Below are 17432 nucleotides of genomic sequence, written 5' to 3'. Positions count from 1 at the left end.
TGAAATCGGGGAGCTGAGAAGTAGCCTCCAGCCACTCAACAAAGGCTCCTCCAGTGCTCTGAGGAGGCGGTGCTGACACTTCCCTTCTCCTTGTCTGCCTCCTGCTGAAACACAATTGCAGAGTCTCCTGAAGCCTCTAAGGCTTTTCCAGAGATCTGGTGGAACCAGACCTGGTATCTCATGGAGTATCATCACATGCAGAGACAAAGAAACACCCCCACAGGCATAGTTAATGCAGTCAAACCTTAATGGCTTTTTTTTCCCTTCTCCCTCCAGTTGCAAATATATAATTAATCTCAGTTAAAATTTACATGTTTGATCTACTTCCTTTAGGCTTCAGATGTCTTTGAAGGAAGGGGAAGACCCTGTGATTTGATCTGAAGTGCCTGGGATAGGCTCAGTGTTTACATGGACAGACCCCCATGCCCAGAGCTGGTGTGGAGAGCTCCCAGCTTGCAGCCCTGGCGCAGCAGGGCAGTGGCTGAGGTGCTTCCCAAGCTGGGCTGCAGGAGCCCCTTCACCCAAAAAAAACATTTCCCCAGGGCTCCCATGAACAGTGAGGACACCCACAGCCAGGAGACGGGAACCTCCTGCGGACAAGAGCCAGGGCAGGAGCCGTCCCTCCCATGAACAGACCCTCCGAGCCCTCATTCCCACAGCGTGACAGAAATGAAAGGTGTAGGGATGAAGGATGTATCCACTTCAAACAGGGAAATTTCCATTTGAAGTGCCGTCTTGAGTCCTCCCCAGCAGCACTTTGTTCCCCTCATTCATGTGTATCAATTTCTTCTGACAACAGTTTCGTGGCTTCAGGATAAAAAAGCCCAACTCCACTGGTATTATATTTTACACCTGCAGACAGACCACAGAGATTAAAATTCTTTGGCTGAGTCACCAAAGATGGGAGGGGGTGTGATGGGTCCACCAGGCACTGTGAAAGGTTTGTTTTCAACCCACCTTGTGTTTTGAACACAAACCACCACCACCTTTCATCCCTGGTGGTGCCATGGAGGCTGGGGAGGGTGGTAGATGCAGGTGGCAAAGGCAGAGCTGTCATGAGAGGCCCTGCATGCTGGGGAAATGGACTCTGGCACTGACTCAGGGCTCTTCACTTCTTATGGCACAACACTAAGGGCTAGTTCCTATGGCAAGCACAGGTAGCTGAAGAACAGAGTAATTTCTGGTTGATCCATAAAGGTTTTGTTTGAAACCAAGGCCTCCCTTAAATGTTTTCTTCCCTGACATGCAGCATTTTAATTTGATCTTTAGATTTTTGAGGTTCTTCAGGTAGGACTGTGAAGTAAAAGAAAATGGAACCCCATGTGCTGACATCCATTGCTGAATGTTTCCTGACTGAAAGCATCCATCTAACACCTCCCCTTTCCTTGGTCCACCCTGAGAGAGCAACCCAATGCTCTCTCAGCTTCTGTCCCTTAGCAGACAAAGATAGCAAAGTGGCACATTCAGCATTTCACATAAGCACAGAGGAATTTAGTCACTCACTAACACTGAATTCAAGACGAGGGTCTGGCTCAGTGGCTCTGTGTTCTAGCCAGAAGACTAGGAAAGTTATTCTAATTTTTGCCGTGCCTTGAAACTCAGAACAGCTTACTTTCTCTCCTACTTGCACTTTAGATTGTGAGAAGAATGAACCAATCCCTCCTGCAGCACTGAAGCCTCAGGAGAAGACAGCAGACTCTGAGCATGCGACAGCTGAGGCCATGCTCCACAGAGAGGTACACTGTGATCAGCAGCACTCACAGGTGCAGAAGGATATGGTTTCTGAATCACAGACTTGTATTTAAATAGGAAAGACCAATAGAAAGCGAGATTAAAGGAAGTGATTTTTATTCCCATTTGCAAATACAGCACCAAGACATGGGAAGATGGAGTGACTTGGTACAAGCTGGAAAAGTCCATGATGGACTTGAATGTCTGAGCCTTAAGCTGAACTTTTCTTTCCAGGACCACTCTGTGATGGAGAATTCACTTTCTGCCACAGAAGCAGGGGGAAAGGAGACTGCAATGGTGCTCTTGGCTGCTATTGATAATCAACAAATTGTTGGAATTTCTGCTTGAGAGACAAGGAAAGGAATATTGGCACAAGCAGGGCTTTTTGTTTCTCTATCAAGATAAAACTTCTGCCTCATCCACTGACCATTAATAGAAGAGCTCATGGGGTCTGGCAGAAGAGCAGCCAGCAGTCTGCACATCTCCTGGACTTCCTAATGGGATTTGTGAAGGCTAGGTCACCCCACAGCCCTGGGACTGAGGTGGGGGCAAGAGCAGTGCTTAGCTCCTGACACACCATGTTTGCAAGCACGGTGCTCCCTCCCTGCTCACCCCTCTGAGGGCTGACAGCTGCCCCATGGGCACTGCAGTCCCCCTGAGATGGCTTCCCTGGAGAGAGATCCTGTGCCGTGGAGGGGACCACTGGGGCTGCTGTGGTAGGAGAGCACCCAGCACTGCCTGCACCCACAGGCACCCTCCTGCCAGCACAGCTTGTGCTGGGCAAAGAGGGTTCCCTGGATGGAGAGTTTCCTCCTCCTCTGCAGGGCTCAGTTCTTCCACCATGAAAAGGCTCCTGGCCCTGCAGACATGCACAGCTTGTGTCAGAGGATGGACAAATACCTTTCTGGGTAGATGCAAAATACACAGATATTCAATACTCAAAATGGAGGAGAAAGTGCTCTTTGTGTATCTGCCTGACTAAAATGCTCCAGTGAAAGGTGGAGAAAATCCTTTTAGCAACAGCTACAGTATAAATACCTTCGAAGGAAAGAATAATTTACAATTATACCTTTTCAGTCCTCATCCAAGAAGTGGTTAAACATTTGGCAGGGAAACAGTGGAGGAACTCATCAGCCTACATGTGGTTTTAAAGGTTGATAACTTGTCTGTGAATTACACAAATTTAATCCACCACAATAACAAGAATTAGTCAAAAATAAAACAACCAGTGTTTTGGTTTGTTTGTTTTTAAGATTAAAAGCACAAACAGGTTACAATTCTTAAGAGCTGAGTAACCAGGTGGTTTCTTGGAATAGGCTCCAATACAAGGCTGACTCAAACACCTCAGCATGTGAAGGCAGCCTAGTCCCTGCGTGTCTTTTGCTAAGCTAGTAAATATTAAATTAAGTGCTGGCAGATGATTCAATTTCCCTTTCCTAGTCATAATCTCTGCAATTAAGACTAGTGATTATTTTGGTTTCTGAATTTATATATATAACATGATCCAAAGTAGTCTCCTGGAGTTTGGCAACAAGGGTGCACCAAGATGGGGATGTGCAGAGCACTATGAAAGCCAGCAGCAGCTCCTCAGGCAGAGAATGGTTGGTTGCCTGAGGAGACCAAGCTGCACATATTCCATGGGAGATCAGAGGAATTTCTGTGCCCTCTGCTCTCCCACCTCAGGGGCTCCTGCATCCCACCTCACACATCGCTCAGCATGACCCCCCCACCCTCCTGCTCCATACTGCAAACAAAAACCCCACCAGAAATTACATAACTATTGGTGCTTGTGAGTGGCAGGAAGTTATCCTTTTCTTCCTTCCATGGTGCAGATGACAAAGTACCTGTACCCAATATCTCTGTCTGGGGATTGCAGAGCTCCTGCTTTTACACTGTACACCTCCCACTGCCACCTTTCCAGACACAAAACCAAATCTAAAACAAATTTGTGGTGATCAAAACCATTTGGGCTAGGACAGGGCTCAAGAGAACAAAGCGAATGCCAGGTACAGGCAGGGCCTGCTGCTTCACTGAAGCTTTCCTGCAAGCAGGGAGCGTGCTGGCACACGCTGCAGGAGGGATATTGCTCTGTCTGATCACTTTGAAGACTGGGGTGGTGGAGGGAGAAGAGGCCAGTTAAGTGTGTTTATGTTTGAGAGGAACAAAGAGAGTGGAGGAGAGTGGGGGTGCCTGTGCCAGAGATGTGTCAGAGATCACTTCTTCCTCCTGGGCCAGAACACCAGTCTGGGACCACCAGCGTAGGAGGAAGTGGTGTGTGCAGAGCTACATTTAAAGCAGGCAGAGCAAAGAGCAGAGGGAAGAGAAATCCCAGATGACTTAGGATAGTGACAAATGTGACACCAGGCTCCCAAGCCCTGAGGTGTGCAGTATGGTGCAAATACATCACAGCAGCTTACCTGGCTGGGGTCAGGTTTCCCTTGGGAGAGGCTGAATTAAGGAAGTTAGGCACCTGGGGAACACAAAGTGCAACCAAGTCAAGGGAGGCCATCAGCTGCACCTCAGCAGTGACTGCTGCTCCTTCCATCTGGCACCGTACCCCACAAACAGCACCCTCAGCTTGGGGTTCAGTCCCAGGGCTTTCTGAGAGTTGCCTAAAGACAACCAAACCCTGAAGTGCAAACTTAGTGCAGACACCCTGTGCAAGCCAAAAAACCTTCAGCTGCAGAGCACAGATGAGTGACTCAGCTGAACTAAGGCAGGGAACAGCTGAGTGCCTGTGGTTGGACAGAAGCATGCAGCAGTTCCAAGGGTAGATGTAGACCAGATCTCGTAACTGTGGTATCCCAAGGAAAAAAGGCCCTAACCCTCATTCACCAAGGCTTTTTTCAGTCTTTTGGGGAGGAAGTGCATCATCAAGAGGTATGTCAGAATTCTCAGTAATCCTCCATGGAAGCAGAGATGGTTCAATAATCACACTGGTTCTTTGGAGTTGCCAAAATGCTCCTGCAGGTCCACCTGTATTTCAGCACATGAAATTTAATACTGGCCTTCTCTACCTAACACCTCTTATAATTTTTTTTTTTTAATGCAGAATAAAAAAAAGTTGGTGGACAACCCTATTTGCAGAAAAAAAGACAGACTTGAACTGGGAAAAAATCCTGGTTCAAAGAACTGGGAGACATCTTACATTTTTCCTTTCTTTTTTAGGTGGTAAGGAAACCACCTTGACTTCATACAGCAAAACGTAACAGGAAACCAGAATTGACAGCTCTTCTTGCAGTCTTGACTGCTAATGCATAAACACTGATGATCAGAGGTTGTAAGGCATACATCCCATGCATATGACAGCACCTCCATGGTACTTAGGATTTCTGCTTGTAAAAAACATAAATTTGTCCCTTAATGGTAACCGTAAGTAGAAGCTGTAAGAAGAACTGTGTTTGTGAAATGCTTATTTTTAAATGCGAATTTTTAAAAAATGTTTATTTGTTCCCTTACATTCCACATCAAATAAGCTGAAGTATTTATAGACAGAAATTTCTGCAAAGAACATAGACTTCTGCAGAAGATTTGAGACCAATTTTTCTTTCAGTCACTGGAGGGTAATTCACATTTCTAGGTGAAATGATTTTTGTTTTAAACTCAGCAAGTATGTCTCAGACCACTGAAATGTCAATCTGGAACTGTTCCACTGAAGAAAGGAGGGGCAAACAAGAAGCTGTAAGTTCAGACTCACAAGAACTCACAGCAGTGCCTATAAGTACATGTGCTGCTTCTGAACCTGCACACAGTATTTGAACCTAAAAAAACCCTTAAGAACAAAGTGATTACAATAGTGAAATACCATTATGCCTTCTAAGATCCTGCACTTAAAGGGATGTTTCATCAAAAGGCACTGCAGTCCATCAATCACTATCTGCTCCCCTTACACGAGTCCTTGGCAGGGCTCCACTCTTGCTTTGGGGTGTTTCCCTCCAGCCGCCCTCTTGTGCCGGCATCCAGCCTTGCAGGCAGGCGCCACCCCCTGTCCGGCGAGGGGGGCCCAGCACGGCCGGCAAGGACAGGTAACAGCCAACACACTCCTGTCAAAACCGAGCTGGGAAAACAGCACTGCACTTCCCTTCCTTGTGTCCTGCAAAAATCCTGCCATCTGCACATTCTCTGCAAGATCCATCCTCCGAACTCACAAAAGGCAGTGCATTTCAAGGGTGCATGTTGACGAAAATGTCTGTTGTCTGCTTTCAAGTACACAGAATAAACATGACACAGATACACTGCCACGTCCATCTTCCCATTTTATTGTAATCCCTCAAAAAGATCCAGTGGGGATGGTCAACTTCCCCTCCAGCCTTGGTTAATGAATGTAAAAGAAACTCTAAGTCCCATTGCATTGGGCCTGACCCTGAAATTGGGCTCCATTAAATCAGAGCTGTGGGACACAGTGAGCAGCATTACCCAACCCAACGTTCACATGCTCAGAGCTTCTTAAAATGTTGGATTAGCACATTCCTAAGTTAAGTACAATTTTTACAAGGCAAACAAAACCTCTCAAGGCAACATACTCAGTTCTACTCAGATTTTCCAAAAGACTGTGAAATGCCTACTTGTCCTGAGCCAAGTTCACCAGGTGCTGTGTTAAATGGGAGAGGCTGGGGTAAGACTGTGTCTTGAGTTTAGCTAGCCCCTCTTAACCTGAGCAGGAGACTGCTCCCAACTCCAGATTTCTTACCCAATTACCAGAAAACATGAAGCAGTACAGACTATGGATAAAGGTACCTGCAAACAGGACAGCCTCTCCCTGCCCACAAGTGCAACACCTTGTCTATCAGAGTACTTCCATTTGCAGAAAGAGCTCCAGGCACTCAGGTGTGGTGACAGCAGCTCTGGTTCATACACCACCTTCACTGATGGAGATGGTCTTGCAGCACAGCACTTGGTGACAACTTGGGCAAGTCTGAAGTCCTGCCTGAGCATGGAAATGGAGGAAGGACTGCATATAAAAACCAAGATTTAGGAATTTCTTTTCTTGTGAGGACAGGGCAAAGAACACCATATAACAAGGAGGAGGGGCATTAATTATGGCTAGGAGTGGTAAAAATAGGTGTATCCTCAGCTGTTGTGTTTCCAGAACAGGAATGTGATATTTGAGCATCCTACAGAGCCAAAGAGAAGATGATAATTCTAGTCAGTTTTGTGTAAGGCCTGGAGACATGGGTGCCTTGTTGGCTCCTAGCCTTTTATAACAGCAATAGGTCTCAGTTTAATGGCTTTCTTGCTGATGCCAGCTTCATGGCAGGTGTTAACCACATCAGTCACGTTCTTGTAAGACTCTGGCGCCTGGAGGGGGGGGAAGAAAAGACAAAACTATAAACAGCTGATAATCACAGGAAATCAGGTGTAGGCTTTTGAAAGCCACTCTTCACAAAAATAACCATATCAATGGATGGTGTAGAAGTAGGTGAACATATTGAGAATCTGTCCACCTTATGTATCTAAGAAATCCGTAAGACACTTAGCTTTCCAAAATAAGCTCTCATCATATTTCAGATAAAATATTAGCTATTTTAATCCAGTTTTTCAGATAATGACTGCCCCAGCAGGTTAGAATGGCATTATCTAGTAGGAAGTGACTCCAACTTCTTTACAGGTAGCCTTTATCTTAACTGCTCCTAAGTGACAGCAGTCAAGGTTTAACTCTAGTTTCCCTCTCTGGCCCCTATTCTGTCAAGGAAGCTGCTCTTAAATAGGGACTTTAATGTGATCAACATGTTCATATAACACCAACACCCAGAAAAGCATAGTGCCAAATGATCAACCCTTTTACGAGTGAGGTTGTGAACAGAAAAAGCATGCTCATGTTAATGCAGAGCAACTGAAGTAATAATACTCAAAGTTCTCTAACCATTCAGAGCTCTCTTCTTGAGCAAATATAGGAGTTCATCTTAAAAGAGGATCTTTCAAGATGCTACTAATCTACATGAAAGCTGTAGTGTAAGGGAAATTTAAAGCAGGGAGAACATAATTCAAGAAGAAAATCCGTAAAACATAGCTACTTTTGTAGATGCTCACACAAAGACAGCAATTATTTATCCCTATCACCAGGCAGAAGAGGAAAAAACATACCCCCAAAACCTGTCAATCAGGCATCTCCCCTTTCAGCTTGCTTTTAGGATAGAGAACACTTCAGATCATTTTCCAGAAAATTTGACAGCTCTATCAGCAATCATACAAGCTGCATATTTAGAGTACTGGCAATTGCTTAGCACTGCAAAAAATCAGGTCCGGGAGGGTCATTCAAACAGGGAGCAAGACCCCCCCCCCCCTTTTCCTTCTAAGATAATGAAGTACTAAACTCACTTCTTCCATGACCAGTTTGGGAGAAGCAACACGGATGGCAATACCCATGTCAGCCAGCTTGTCCAGTACATCCTGGAAGTCCAAGTTACGTCGAGATTTGGCTCGAGAGAGTGCACGACCCTAGGCCAACAGTTGTGTTAGTTCTACTTTTTGTAGCAGTTTGGAAAAACAAAACTCTTTCTTATAAAAAATACCCATTATTGCTTTATAAGCAAACACAGAATGACTGAGACACAGAAAAACCCCAATGCAGAAAATTAATTTGCCCTTCAAGTCACAGGCTCCTGCAAAATCACACCTCTGGTATGATGAGTAGGAAAGTTTCATATGTATAATACACTTGTCTGCAAGTGTCACTTTACCCAAACCAAACAGTATTCAGGACTAGGAATTTACTGGAAGATGCTTCTCTTCCTCAATCATTGTCTCACACTATGAATAACAGGGGAGGAAATATCTTCAAACTTCTGTGGAGTTTTATATATAGACAGCCTCAGCCCAGTTAAACCCCCTCGTTAGCTCAGAGGTATCAGAATTTCATAAAATAAGCTTATTCTCCACATCTTCATCCTAACATCTGCCTTATAAAAAGCAATATCCCCTAGGTTTTCTGCAGCAGTAGTCACAACTACTCAGTAAGGGACAAAGACTTGTACCTTGCAGTTCTCCTGGGCAAGGACTACTGGCAAGGCTAATGTCTGCTTGTATGACCAACAGAGGAATCACACATTGGATGACCCTTCAACAACTTTGTTCTCTGGGTGACAGTCTCATCCCAACCCCTCCCTGAAATAACTTCTTGACTTACAGCTCCATGGCAAGTAGTTCCAAAGGTCTCAGTCATGCCTTGCTCTGTACCAGTGAGGACATAGCTGCAGGTGCCCATTGTGCCACCGATCAAAACAGGCTGTCCAGTCAGCTGTGGGTGTAAACTTTCATTCATAAGAAAAAGCTGCAAAATCTCATTCTTAATAAAGGTCTGAGAGGAACTGTGTCTCCAGAAAAGGAAGTCAGATTAACAATCCTTAAGAGAATCCCTGGCTGTTTCAGGTGCCTGGAATCAAGGATTCTAGAAAATTAACTGCTCTGAAAGATGCAGACCAGTAGATCATAAGCCTTCTGTCCAACAGACAGACAAGGGTAACCATTGAATCCTGAAGTCCATAAAGGACTTCCTTCCTTTCACATTCTTCCAACAATTTTGGGTATGGAGCAGAAAGAGGAGCTCAGCGTCCCAAAAATCTAAGACACACAGAAGCTGAATACTGCCATCCCACCAGGGTTCCAGTGCTGTTACCTTAAAGAAATAACTCACAACATTTAGGTATCTGTTAGGGACCCTAAAATTGTCTGATTAATCCAGAATTCTTTATTTCCTTCTCCCAAAGCTAAACTTACTTGATAATCAACAGCAATAAGAGGATGGTGAGGGGGGAAGGCCCTGGTTGATCCTTTTCTGTGCACCAGCAGAGTCCGCTCCTTTCCATCCACTACATGCTGTTCCACTTTGGCAATGTTGTGAGACACATCATAGATAACGTGCATGTCAAGGTCGTCTGGGGTCGTGTTGAAGACTTTGGCAAAGGCCTAAAAAGAGAACAAATCAGGATATGAGATACAAGATCATCATAATTCACCCACAGTGGAACTGAATACAACAGTGCTGAGAATGACAGAATTGGACTGCATAGATTGTTTCTCAGCCTACTGGCAGCTTCCTGTTGTAATTTAGTCAGATATCAATTAGGCAAATTTGTGCAACTCTGAAAAGCTGGCTTTAGCAACAAAACGCCCAGTTTTCTTAGAGCTTCTTTTTCCAGCTCAAGGCGTTTTCAAAAATACTGCTTAAGTCACTTCTGCCAAGTACAATTCAGTGATGTTGAAAGGTTTTAGACAGATTGTCAGGACTGCAACTTTGTGAAAGACTCGCAAGAAAAAAAGAAACACACAAATGAAATTAGGTTAAATAGTGCAACTACTCTCTGTTCTCTATGTCTGGGATGAAGCAGGAAAAATAACTGCATCAGAGACAACTCTGCTCCTACCTGTCGTGTTAGGAAAGTCATGGAAGAGCGGTTAACCCAGGCATAGTTGCCAGCAGCTGCCATTCCCTTCAGGTAATCCTGTCCCTCTGCAGAGGCAATCCTGGCACACGCCAGCTGGCGATCATTCACTATGATTTTGTCCCGTTTCATAGCTTTTTCCATAGCCACCAGTGCATCTGGAAAATAACCACAGTAAGTCTAAGTGACTTCTTATTTTGCTGCAATCTTTGAGATTAACATGGGTGTCTGTAATTTATATTCTAAAACTGAACTCATCTGTCAATGGTCAAGCCCCAGGCTACTTCTCAAATGCAAAAAAGCAAATCTGTGGCAGAATGAAATCAACTGTTTCCAAATAGAAACACCTGACCAGGCAATTCAGGATGCTCTCAGCAATTCACTGTAGGAAATGCCCTTTGGTGCTCGAGTTTGCTGTCAGTGACAAGACCACACTGAAGAGTTTGCCTCACTCCAGGTAGCTATACTAGTCAGATCATACCTGTGGCAACCTGGTGGCCCAGCCCTCTGCTTCCACTGTGGATCATCACGCACACCTGCCCTTTGTGGTCAATGCCCATTTTCTTGGCAGCATATTCGTTGTAAATCTCATCCACCACCTGGATTTCGGCATAATGATTTCCGGCTCCCAGGGTCCCCAGCTGCCAATCACAATACACTGATCAGACAGGGAGCACAAGGGAGAGCTGCAGCAACAGGAGATAGGGCAAATTCCTACAGCAAGGTTTTGGATTTAGAAAAAGTTTTTTTGGGGAAAAATATTCCCATGTAAACTGCAAGGAAGTAGAACTCAGTAGAATCACCACTTTCCTTTTTGCTCAAATTTGTAACTATGTGGTGTTGTTCACAAGGGTCCCAGGATGAGGGAAGAGATGAGAAAGTTGACTCCATGTATCAGAAGGCTTGATTTATTATTTTATGATAGGTAATATATTAAAACTATACTAAAAGAATAGAAGAAAAGATTTCATCAGAAGGCTAAGCTAAGAATAGAAAAAGAATGAATAACAAAGGCTTGTCTCTGACCGAGACAGTCTGGACAGGTGAACTGTGATTGGCCCTTAACTGGAAACAACCAATCACAGATTCCCCCTGTTGCATTCCACAGCAGCAGATAAGAATTGTTTACAATTTGTTCCTGAGGCCTCTCAGCTTCTCAGGAGGGAAAAATCCTAAGGAAAGGATTTTTCATAAAACATGTCGGTGACAGTAACTACCTGTGGTGCTGGAACAAGACTGTGATTAAACAAGAGGAGCAGGATGTACATACAGACTATGCTGCCACTTTTTTCCAACTTACTTTGGCCTGGATGGGAAGAGTATAGAGTATTGAGACTTCATCTTCAGTTTGTACAGACAAAGCAGACAGGCTTATACTCGGTTTTAACTCCACAAAGAAGTTACAACATCTTGTTAATTAGTAACTTAAAACTTTTTAGTAGATTAAAATAAGATATTCCATTTCCAAGCCCAAATTTTTTCTGTAACAGCTGATTGCTTATTTGCAAGGCAAATGTGAAAATGGGGGACATAACACATATTTCCAGGTTAAAATGCTGTAATTTTGCACCACCCCAATTAATAAAGAATAACATCAATTAATACCAAGAATATACAAGAAAGCTTTACAAATATGCCGTTAGTATAGCCATCTCAAATTGTTGCACACAGAACAGTGAGACACCATATACAGAAATTAAATCCAACTCCTAAACTGAGCTTAGTTATGAGCTAGTTATGAGCTTAGTTATGAGCTAGTTCCATTTATTATTGTATCTTTTCTTGCCCTGCTATTAACTTGCTGAGCAAACACGGACAAAAGTTGAACACTAAGTTGCCTATCTTTTAAAAAAAAATGCATCTGGATGTGGAAACTCCACATATAACTTCCAGCACCAGATGTTAACAGATGAAAACCTGATGGCCCCAGAGACCTTGGGTAAGCCCAAGTATTATTCTCCTCTATTCCAGTTTTGTCAAGAATTACTCAGAACTAACTCACTTCTCACCTTTCCCCCTGCCCAGAAACACTAGACAGAGTTTCAAGAAAAGACACAGAATTAGAGAACTGCTCTCTATCATTTATATTTGAACCCTGTGAGCATGCACAGCCCCCCCTGAAAGATAACATTACCTGAGGCAGGCCCCTTTTCTTTGCCCTTGAAGAGACTTTGTTGGGGTCGGCCTGTAGCATTCTTCCATATTCCTCACAGTGCTCCTTGTCCTCTGCCCAGGCATAGCCTTCTCGGAGAGACCAGTCCACACCCATCTCCAGTGCCTCTTCCAAATCCCTGCAATTATCAAACACCTACACATAAGATGATTATCCCTGGATATACTCAAAATTCCGCTGGATATGGCCTTGATGCCATTTTTTTGTCAGACCTAACTTTAGATTTAGATCCTTCCTGCAAGGAGGTGGGTGAGATGACTACAAAAGATCTCATCCAAGCTAAATTATTATGTTATGGCCAGCCCCCAACTCTCCAAACAATAAGTCCAGCTTCTTAATACTTCATGAAAATTAAGCACTACAAATATATTAATTTTTGGTACATCATCTCTTTTTCCTCTTGGCTGGGTGGGAAAGATCCTATTTCGTATCTATAATCCTCTCTTTCAAAAAAGACCTTTATGTTCATAGAAATTTTGAGAAGAAATGAGACCCCAGCAAGAACCTTTATGGAGTTTAAATGGGGAAAAAAGAGCTGACTGTGCATTGATGATCATGTCAGTCCTGATAAGGCACATATGCAGAAAGAACAGAAAGCATTTTAGAATTACTCTTCCTTTCTTAAGTCTCTCACTGATGAATCTTGCATCAAAACTAGCAACAGAGATGTCCCTTCTAGTGATGTGTGCATGAAGTCATTCTCTTACTTGGCATTCATGGGGATGACACCTTTGGAGCCAACACCAACAGGAATGTGGTCAAACATAGCCTGGGCGAGCTGTTCTTTCACAGGCTGCACATCACTTTCATCCAAATTTGTCCGCAGCAAGCGGACACCACAGTTGATGTCAAAGCCGACACCACCTACAAATGGAGAAAAAGCCATGTCAGGGAGCACGTACTGAAGGCTGTAATCTCACTCCTTTTCCTGTGACACAATAGTGAGGGGAAAAAAGCAGAACTGTATTAAGCTTCATTTTAACAGGTTTACATGAAGCCTCAGACTTCAAGACATAGCTGTATGATTGCCTACAGAGCTCTCCATTTACAGTTACTCCAGCAAGCTGACAAAGAGAAGTGGACACAATTATAAAACACATGGCCCATAGAAAGCAGAGAGAATGTTCCTGTTCTGCTGCCTAAGGCCAGAAGAAAAGTGACAGATCTTAGAATGGCTCCCTGATGTAAAATGTTGTTGAAAGCAATACCCAAATGTGAGTTCTTTTTTGAATCTTCACTGGAATAAATAATAAATAGTTATAAGAAATAATAAATACTTATAAGGAATACCAAACTTCAGTTCTTGGTGTTTCGCTTAACTCTTACTATTTATAATAATAAATTCTATAAGGCAATGCCAAATGTGAAAGATAATCATGCCACTTTTATTATGAAGGTTCTGCTATTACTAATGTTAGAGGAGAGATACCAAACTAAGAGACTTTGGGTCTCAGTCAATCAGGAACACTTGAACTGATCAAAGCAAAACTAAAACATGCCTATCATGTTTCATGACAACCACACAAGCTTCAGACCATCAGTAAGCAAAGATCTGGGTGTTTACTAAAAAGACAGACATACTGTAAAGTCATGTTTTAAGTGGAGAAATATCTTCAAAATATGTTTTCAAACTACTGAAAGAAACTAGTCAGTTCTTCATCCATCTGGTGAAACCCCGAAGTCAAAGACTTCAGAACTGAGGGATATCACAAGTCCAAGCTGCAAACACAAGGGCAATTCTCCCTGTACTGTTAAGCTGTTCTCAGTGTAATGGCCTGCTCCATAAAGAATAAAGACTCTAAGTGCAAGAATTAAGCACCCCTTAACTCCCTGCAATTCTCATATTTTTGCTTTGTTTCTAAATGAAAAGTACTGTAAAGTCCTGCCATTTTGAAAAGTATTTTTATGCCATCCCAGATATTTCTCAAAGCAGGTTAAGTCAGTCATCCTTACCTGGTGAAACCACTGCTTCAGGATCACTCATATCAAAGGCAGCCATGTTGCCAATAGCAAATCCATAGCCAGAATGGACATCTGGGAGGCCTATTGATCTCTGAAAGGCAATTTTAAAGCTTTATGAAATTAAATGCATGCAGAGTTGCCTTGGTTATATTATGCCTTGTAGCAGTGGTTGCCACATTTGCAAACAAATATACCAAAAAGAGAATGGATATTCAGATGTAGGTGGAGTGAATACATCAACTCAGGTAAGGATCCAATCACCCGCACTTACAGAACAGTCAAAAAAAGGAGAGAGTAGATCTCTGAAGCAAACACCCTGCGACACCCAGAAAGTTACCAGAAATTGGAACTTTTCAGTATCTATAAAAGTGCTACCACACACTGAAGTGAACAGTACTTTTGAATAGGATTCTTTGCTTCCTCTGCCTCTCCCTGACATCACCAAGAAATCCTTGGTTTGGAGATAAAAAGTTAAGATCTGAATATGTAGATGATTGTAGCATCTCTTCTACAAACTACCAGCCAAAATTCCCATTTTAGAAGGTTATTACTATTCTACCTTACTCCATTTGGCCTGACCTCTAAGGCATTTAATGGCATGATGGTCTGCCTTTTACTGCATCCATAAATTCAAAACTTCTGCCAAAAGAGACAATTAAAAAAACTGTTATTTGTTACTTATTAATATATGCAACATTGAATGTGAAAAGGATAATTTCCACCTAGTACTTTGCGCTTCTTTAAAAGAGTCACAGGTAAGCATTTTCCTCCTGCATCATTATATGTGATGCTTTCCTTCCAAAAAGGCACAGAATGAGGGAAGTCACTGTTCAGTGCATGTGAAGGCTCACTACACACATGAGGCCAGTAACAAAAGTACAGACAACACAGTTCTCTCTCCACACTTCTCCATGTATTCCAGGGCAGAGGCAATTCAAAACCAACAAGGAGTTGGTATGAACAGTGGGGAAAGGTGGCTCAAGAAGCTGAAACAGCATGAAAAGCTCTATGTCAAAAGACAAGCAATGAAGTAAGTGGCTATTTCTTTCTCTGACAACTTAGTTTTGCAGCCTGCCATTGCAAGCTTACTTGCCCTTGCGTCCTTACTCAGACACAGGTTCCTAACACAAAAACTGCCTTGAGAAGAACTTTGGTCCATACCTCTTCTCATGAGAGTTTTCGTTTAGAATGCAATAATCTCAGGCAAATGGGAACAGAAAAAGAGCAGATTTTTCAAAGCAGATACTCACGTGAACAATGCCAGGCAATGCAGCCACATTCCCAATCTGTTTCATAGCAGGCAAGAAGCCACCCGCACCTGAAAAAGATTTTCAAAAAAAAGTAATCTGATAATTTACCATGATAATCACAAAAAAACGCTTTCTAAAGAGGCTGTTTAAAACACTGGCAAAAAAGAAGTCAGCCACCAGCAAGACTTCTTATCTGGTATAAAGAGCCTGGCATTGTGTACAATCTGCAGTTCCATTAAACGCAGTGTTTATATCACTGAAGACCAACTTCTGCTGTTTGTACCCATAGTGTGGGGTCTGTGCTAACAACAGCAGTGTGCTCCCCCCAGCCCAGCTGGCAGCTGGGCTCCAGCCCTGCACTCCAGCCGCACAGAGAACAAGCCCAGGCAGTGCCCCCCACAGCAAACTGTGAGAGCGGCATTCAGGGAACACTCCCGAGCGCAGAGCGCAGCCGGCAGTGCAGGGCACAGGCCATGCTGCAGCTGCCGGTGCTGCTCCCCGGGCCGCAGCGGCGCGCACGGCCGGAGAACGCCCTCCCGTCTGTCGCCTCTCCAGACCCACCCGCCGGGCCCGCCCCCCTGCCTCCTGCACTCTAGGGCTTGGAGAGGGACGTGCGGGAAGACAGGACAAGAGAACAGCTTTAAGTTGTACCGGGAGAGGTTTAGGTTGGACATTAGGAAGAATTTTTTCGCGGAAAGGGTGCTTATAGGTTGGAATAGGCTGCCTAGGGAGACAGCGGAGTCACCGTCCCTGGAAGCGTTCAAGAAAAGGATGGACGGAGCACTCAGTGCCGTGGTCTAGTTGGCATGGTGGTGTTCGGTCACAGGCTGGACTCGATGGTCTTAGAGATCTTTTCCAAACCGACTGATTCTGTGTCACCCCCGGGGTCAGGGGGTCCGCTCCCCGCCGGACCCACCTCCGCCGCGGCAGGCATTGCGCAGCTCCTCGAACATCAGCTTCTCCAGCGGGTCGTTCACGTAGAAAACGCCCTCCACCTGTGGGGAGAGCCGTCAGCCGCCCGGGCCGCCCCGACCCCGACTCCGCGCCCCTTCCCCGACCCCTACCCCGGGCACCTAGGCCCCCTCCCACGCACACGCATGTTCGGCACGAAGCCCTTCTTGATCCGCCAGCAGTTCTTGTCGATCTTGTCCAGGTACTGCAGCTCATCGTTGTAGCTGCGGCTCATGGCGGCGGCGCTCCCGGTCCCGATGGCAGCGCCGGCCGGCGGCAGGAACTGACGCAGGCCCGCGGCAGCAGCGGACAGGAGCCGTCGAGGCTCAAACCTCCTCCCTCAGCCCTGCCTCCTGCCGCCTCCGTCCGTCCGTCCGTCCCTCGCCCGTGCCGAGGGCTGGCCCGCCCCCAGCGAAGCCCATGCCAGGCCCGTCTCCCACGATGCTGGGGCAGCCCGCGGCTGGCACCGAGTACCCGCGGGCCGGGGTGTGAGAGGGTGTGCAGGGGGCTGCGTTTTACCTGGCTGCCTCCTCCCTCACACCACGTACGGCTTCTGGGCTAGTTTGTGTGGGAAAACCCCACTTACAAGTGTTATTTTCAAGTGCCTGTGCGTGCTGAGCCCCGAAGCAGAGTACCTTTGGGGTATTTAGGTACCGCCCTGCAGCAGGGCTCGCTCAGCTCCGGACCGGCAAAAGGTGCCTGCACCCCATCGCCGATTGTTTCCCAGCGTGAGGAGAACAGGTGTTTGGGAGGCCGGAGCTGGCTTCCCGTCCAGGTTTGGCCAAAGCACAAGCACCTACGCGTTGCAGGGTAAGCATGGCCCTCTGCAGAACTGTGTTCACATTTGCACACTAATAAAGTACTGGAAAAAAAGGAGAAAGAAAGAGGGTAAGATACACAAACGAAGTAAGAAAAATATCTAATCTTCAATTCAGACAAAGATGTCAGAGAATTAGATTTAGAGGACTTACCCAGAAACACTGA

The 17432-nt window shown here is 45.0% G+C and overlaps 1 protein-coding gene across 1 annotated transcript; it reads right to left on the bottom strand.

The window, feature by feature from the left end:
• Positions 1-5974: 5974 nt before the first annotated feature.
• On the bottom strand, positions 5975-16755 carry RTCB (RNA 2',3'-cyclic phosphate and 5'-OH ligase). Its single transcript, XM_009086426.3, has 12 exons — positions 16591-16755; positions 16414-16492; positions 15498-15565; positions 14239-14338; positions 12993-13149; positions 12247-12403; positions 10594-10753; positions 10095-10270; positions 9448-9636; positions 8858-8968; positions 8050-8169; positions 5975-7029 (listed from the first exon to the last, which is right to left on the bottom strand). Exons 1-12 carry the CDS (start codon positions 16681-16683, stop codon positions 6922-6924), a joined length of 1518 nt encoding a protein of 505 aa, XP_009084674.1. The 5' UTR covers positions 16684-16755; the 3' UTR covers positions 5975-6921.
• Positions 16756-17432: the final 677 nt, after the last annotated feature.

Source organism: Serinus canaria, chromosome 1A, assembly GCF_022539315.1.
Source record: "Serinus canaria isolate serCan28SL12 chromosome 1A, serCan2020, whole genome shotgun sequence".
Classification (NCBI taxonomy): Eukaryota; Metazoa; Chordata; class Aves; order Passeriformes; family Fringillidae; genus Serinus; species Serinus canaria.
Note: the sequence above shows the minus strand (reverse complement) of the source record. Positions and strands in the feature narration are given on the sequence as shown.

Bases quoted from the DNA above. Each gene is read 5' to 3' on its own strand.
- RTCB (XM_009086426.3), bottom strand. From the start codon at position 16,683: ATGAGCCGCAGCTACAACGATGAGCTGCAGTACCTGGACAAGATCGAC. The intron at 13,150-14,238 runs GTAAGGATGACT...CTCCATTTGTAG, and splicing joins TGAAGCAGTGGTTTCACCAG to GTGGTGTCGGCTTTGACATC. The intron at 10,754-12,246 runs GTAATGTTATCT...TGTGATTGGCAG, and splicing joins AGAAAAGGGGCCTGCCTCAG to CTGGGGACCCTGGGAGCCGG.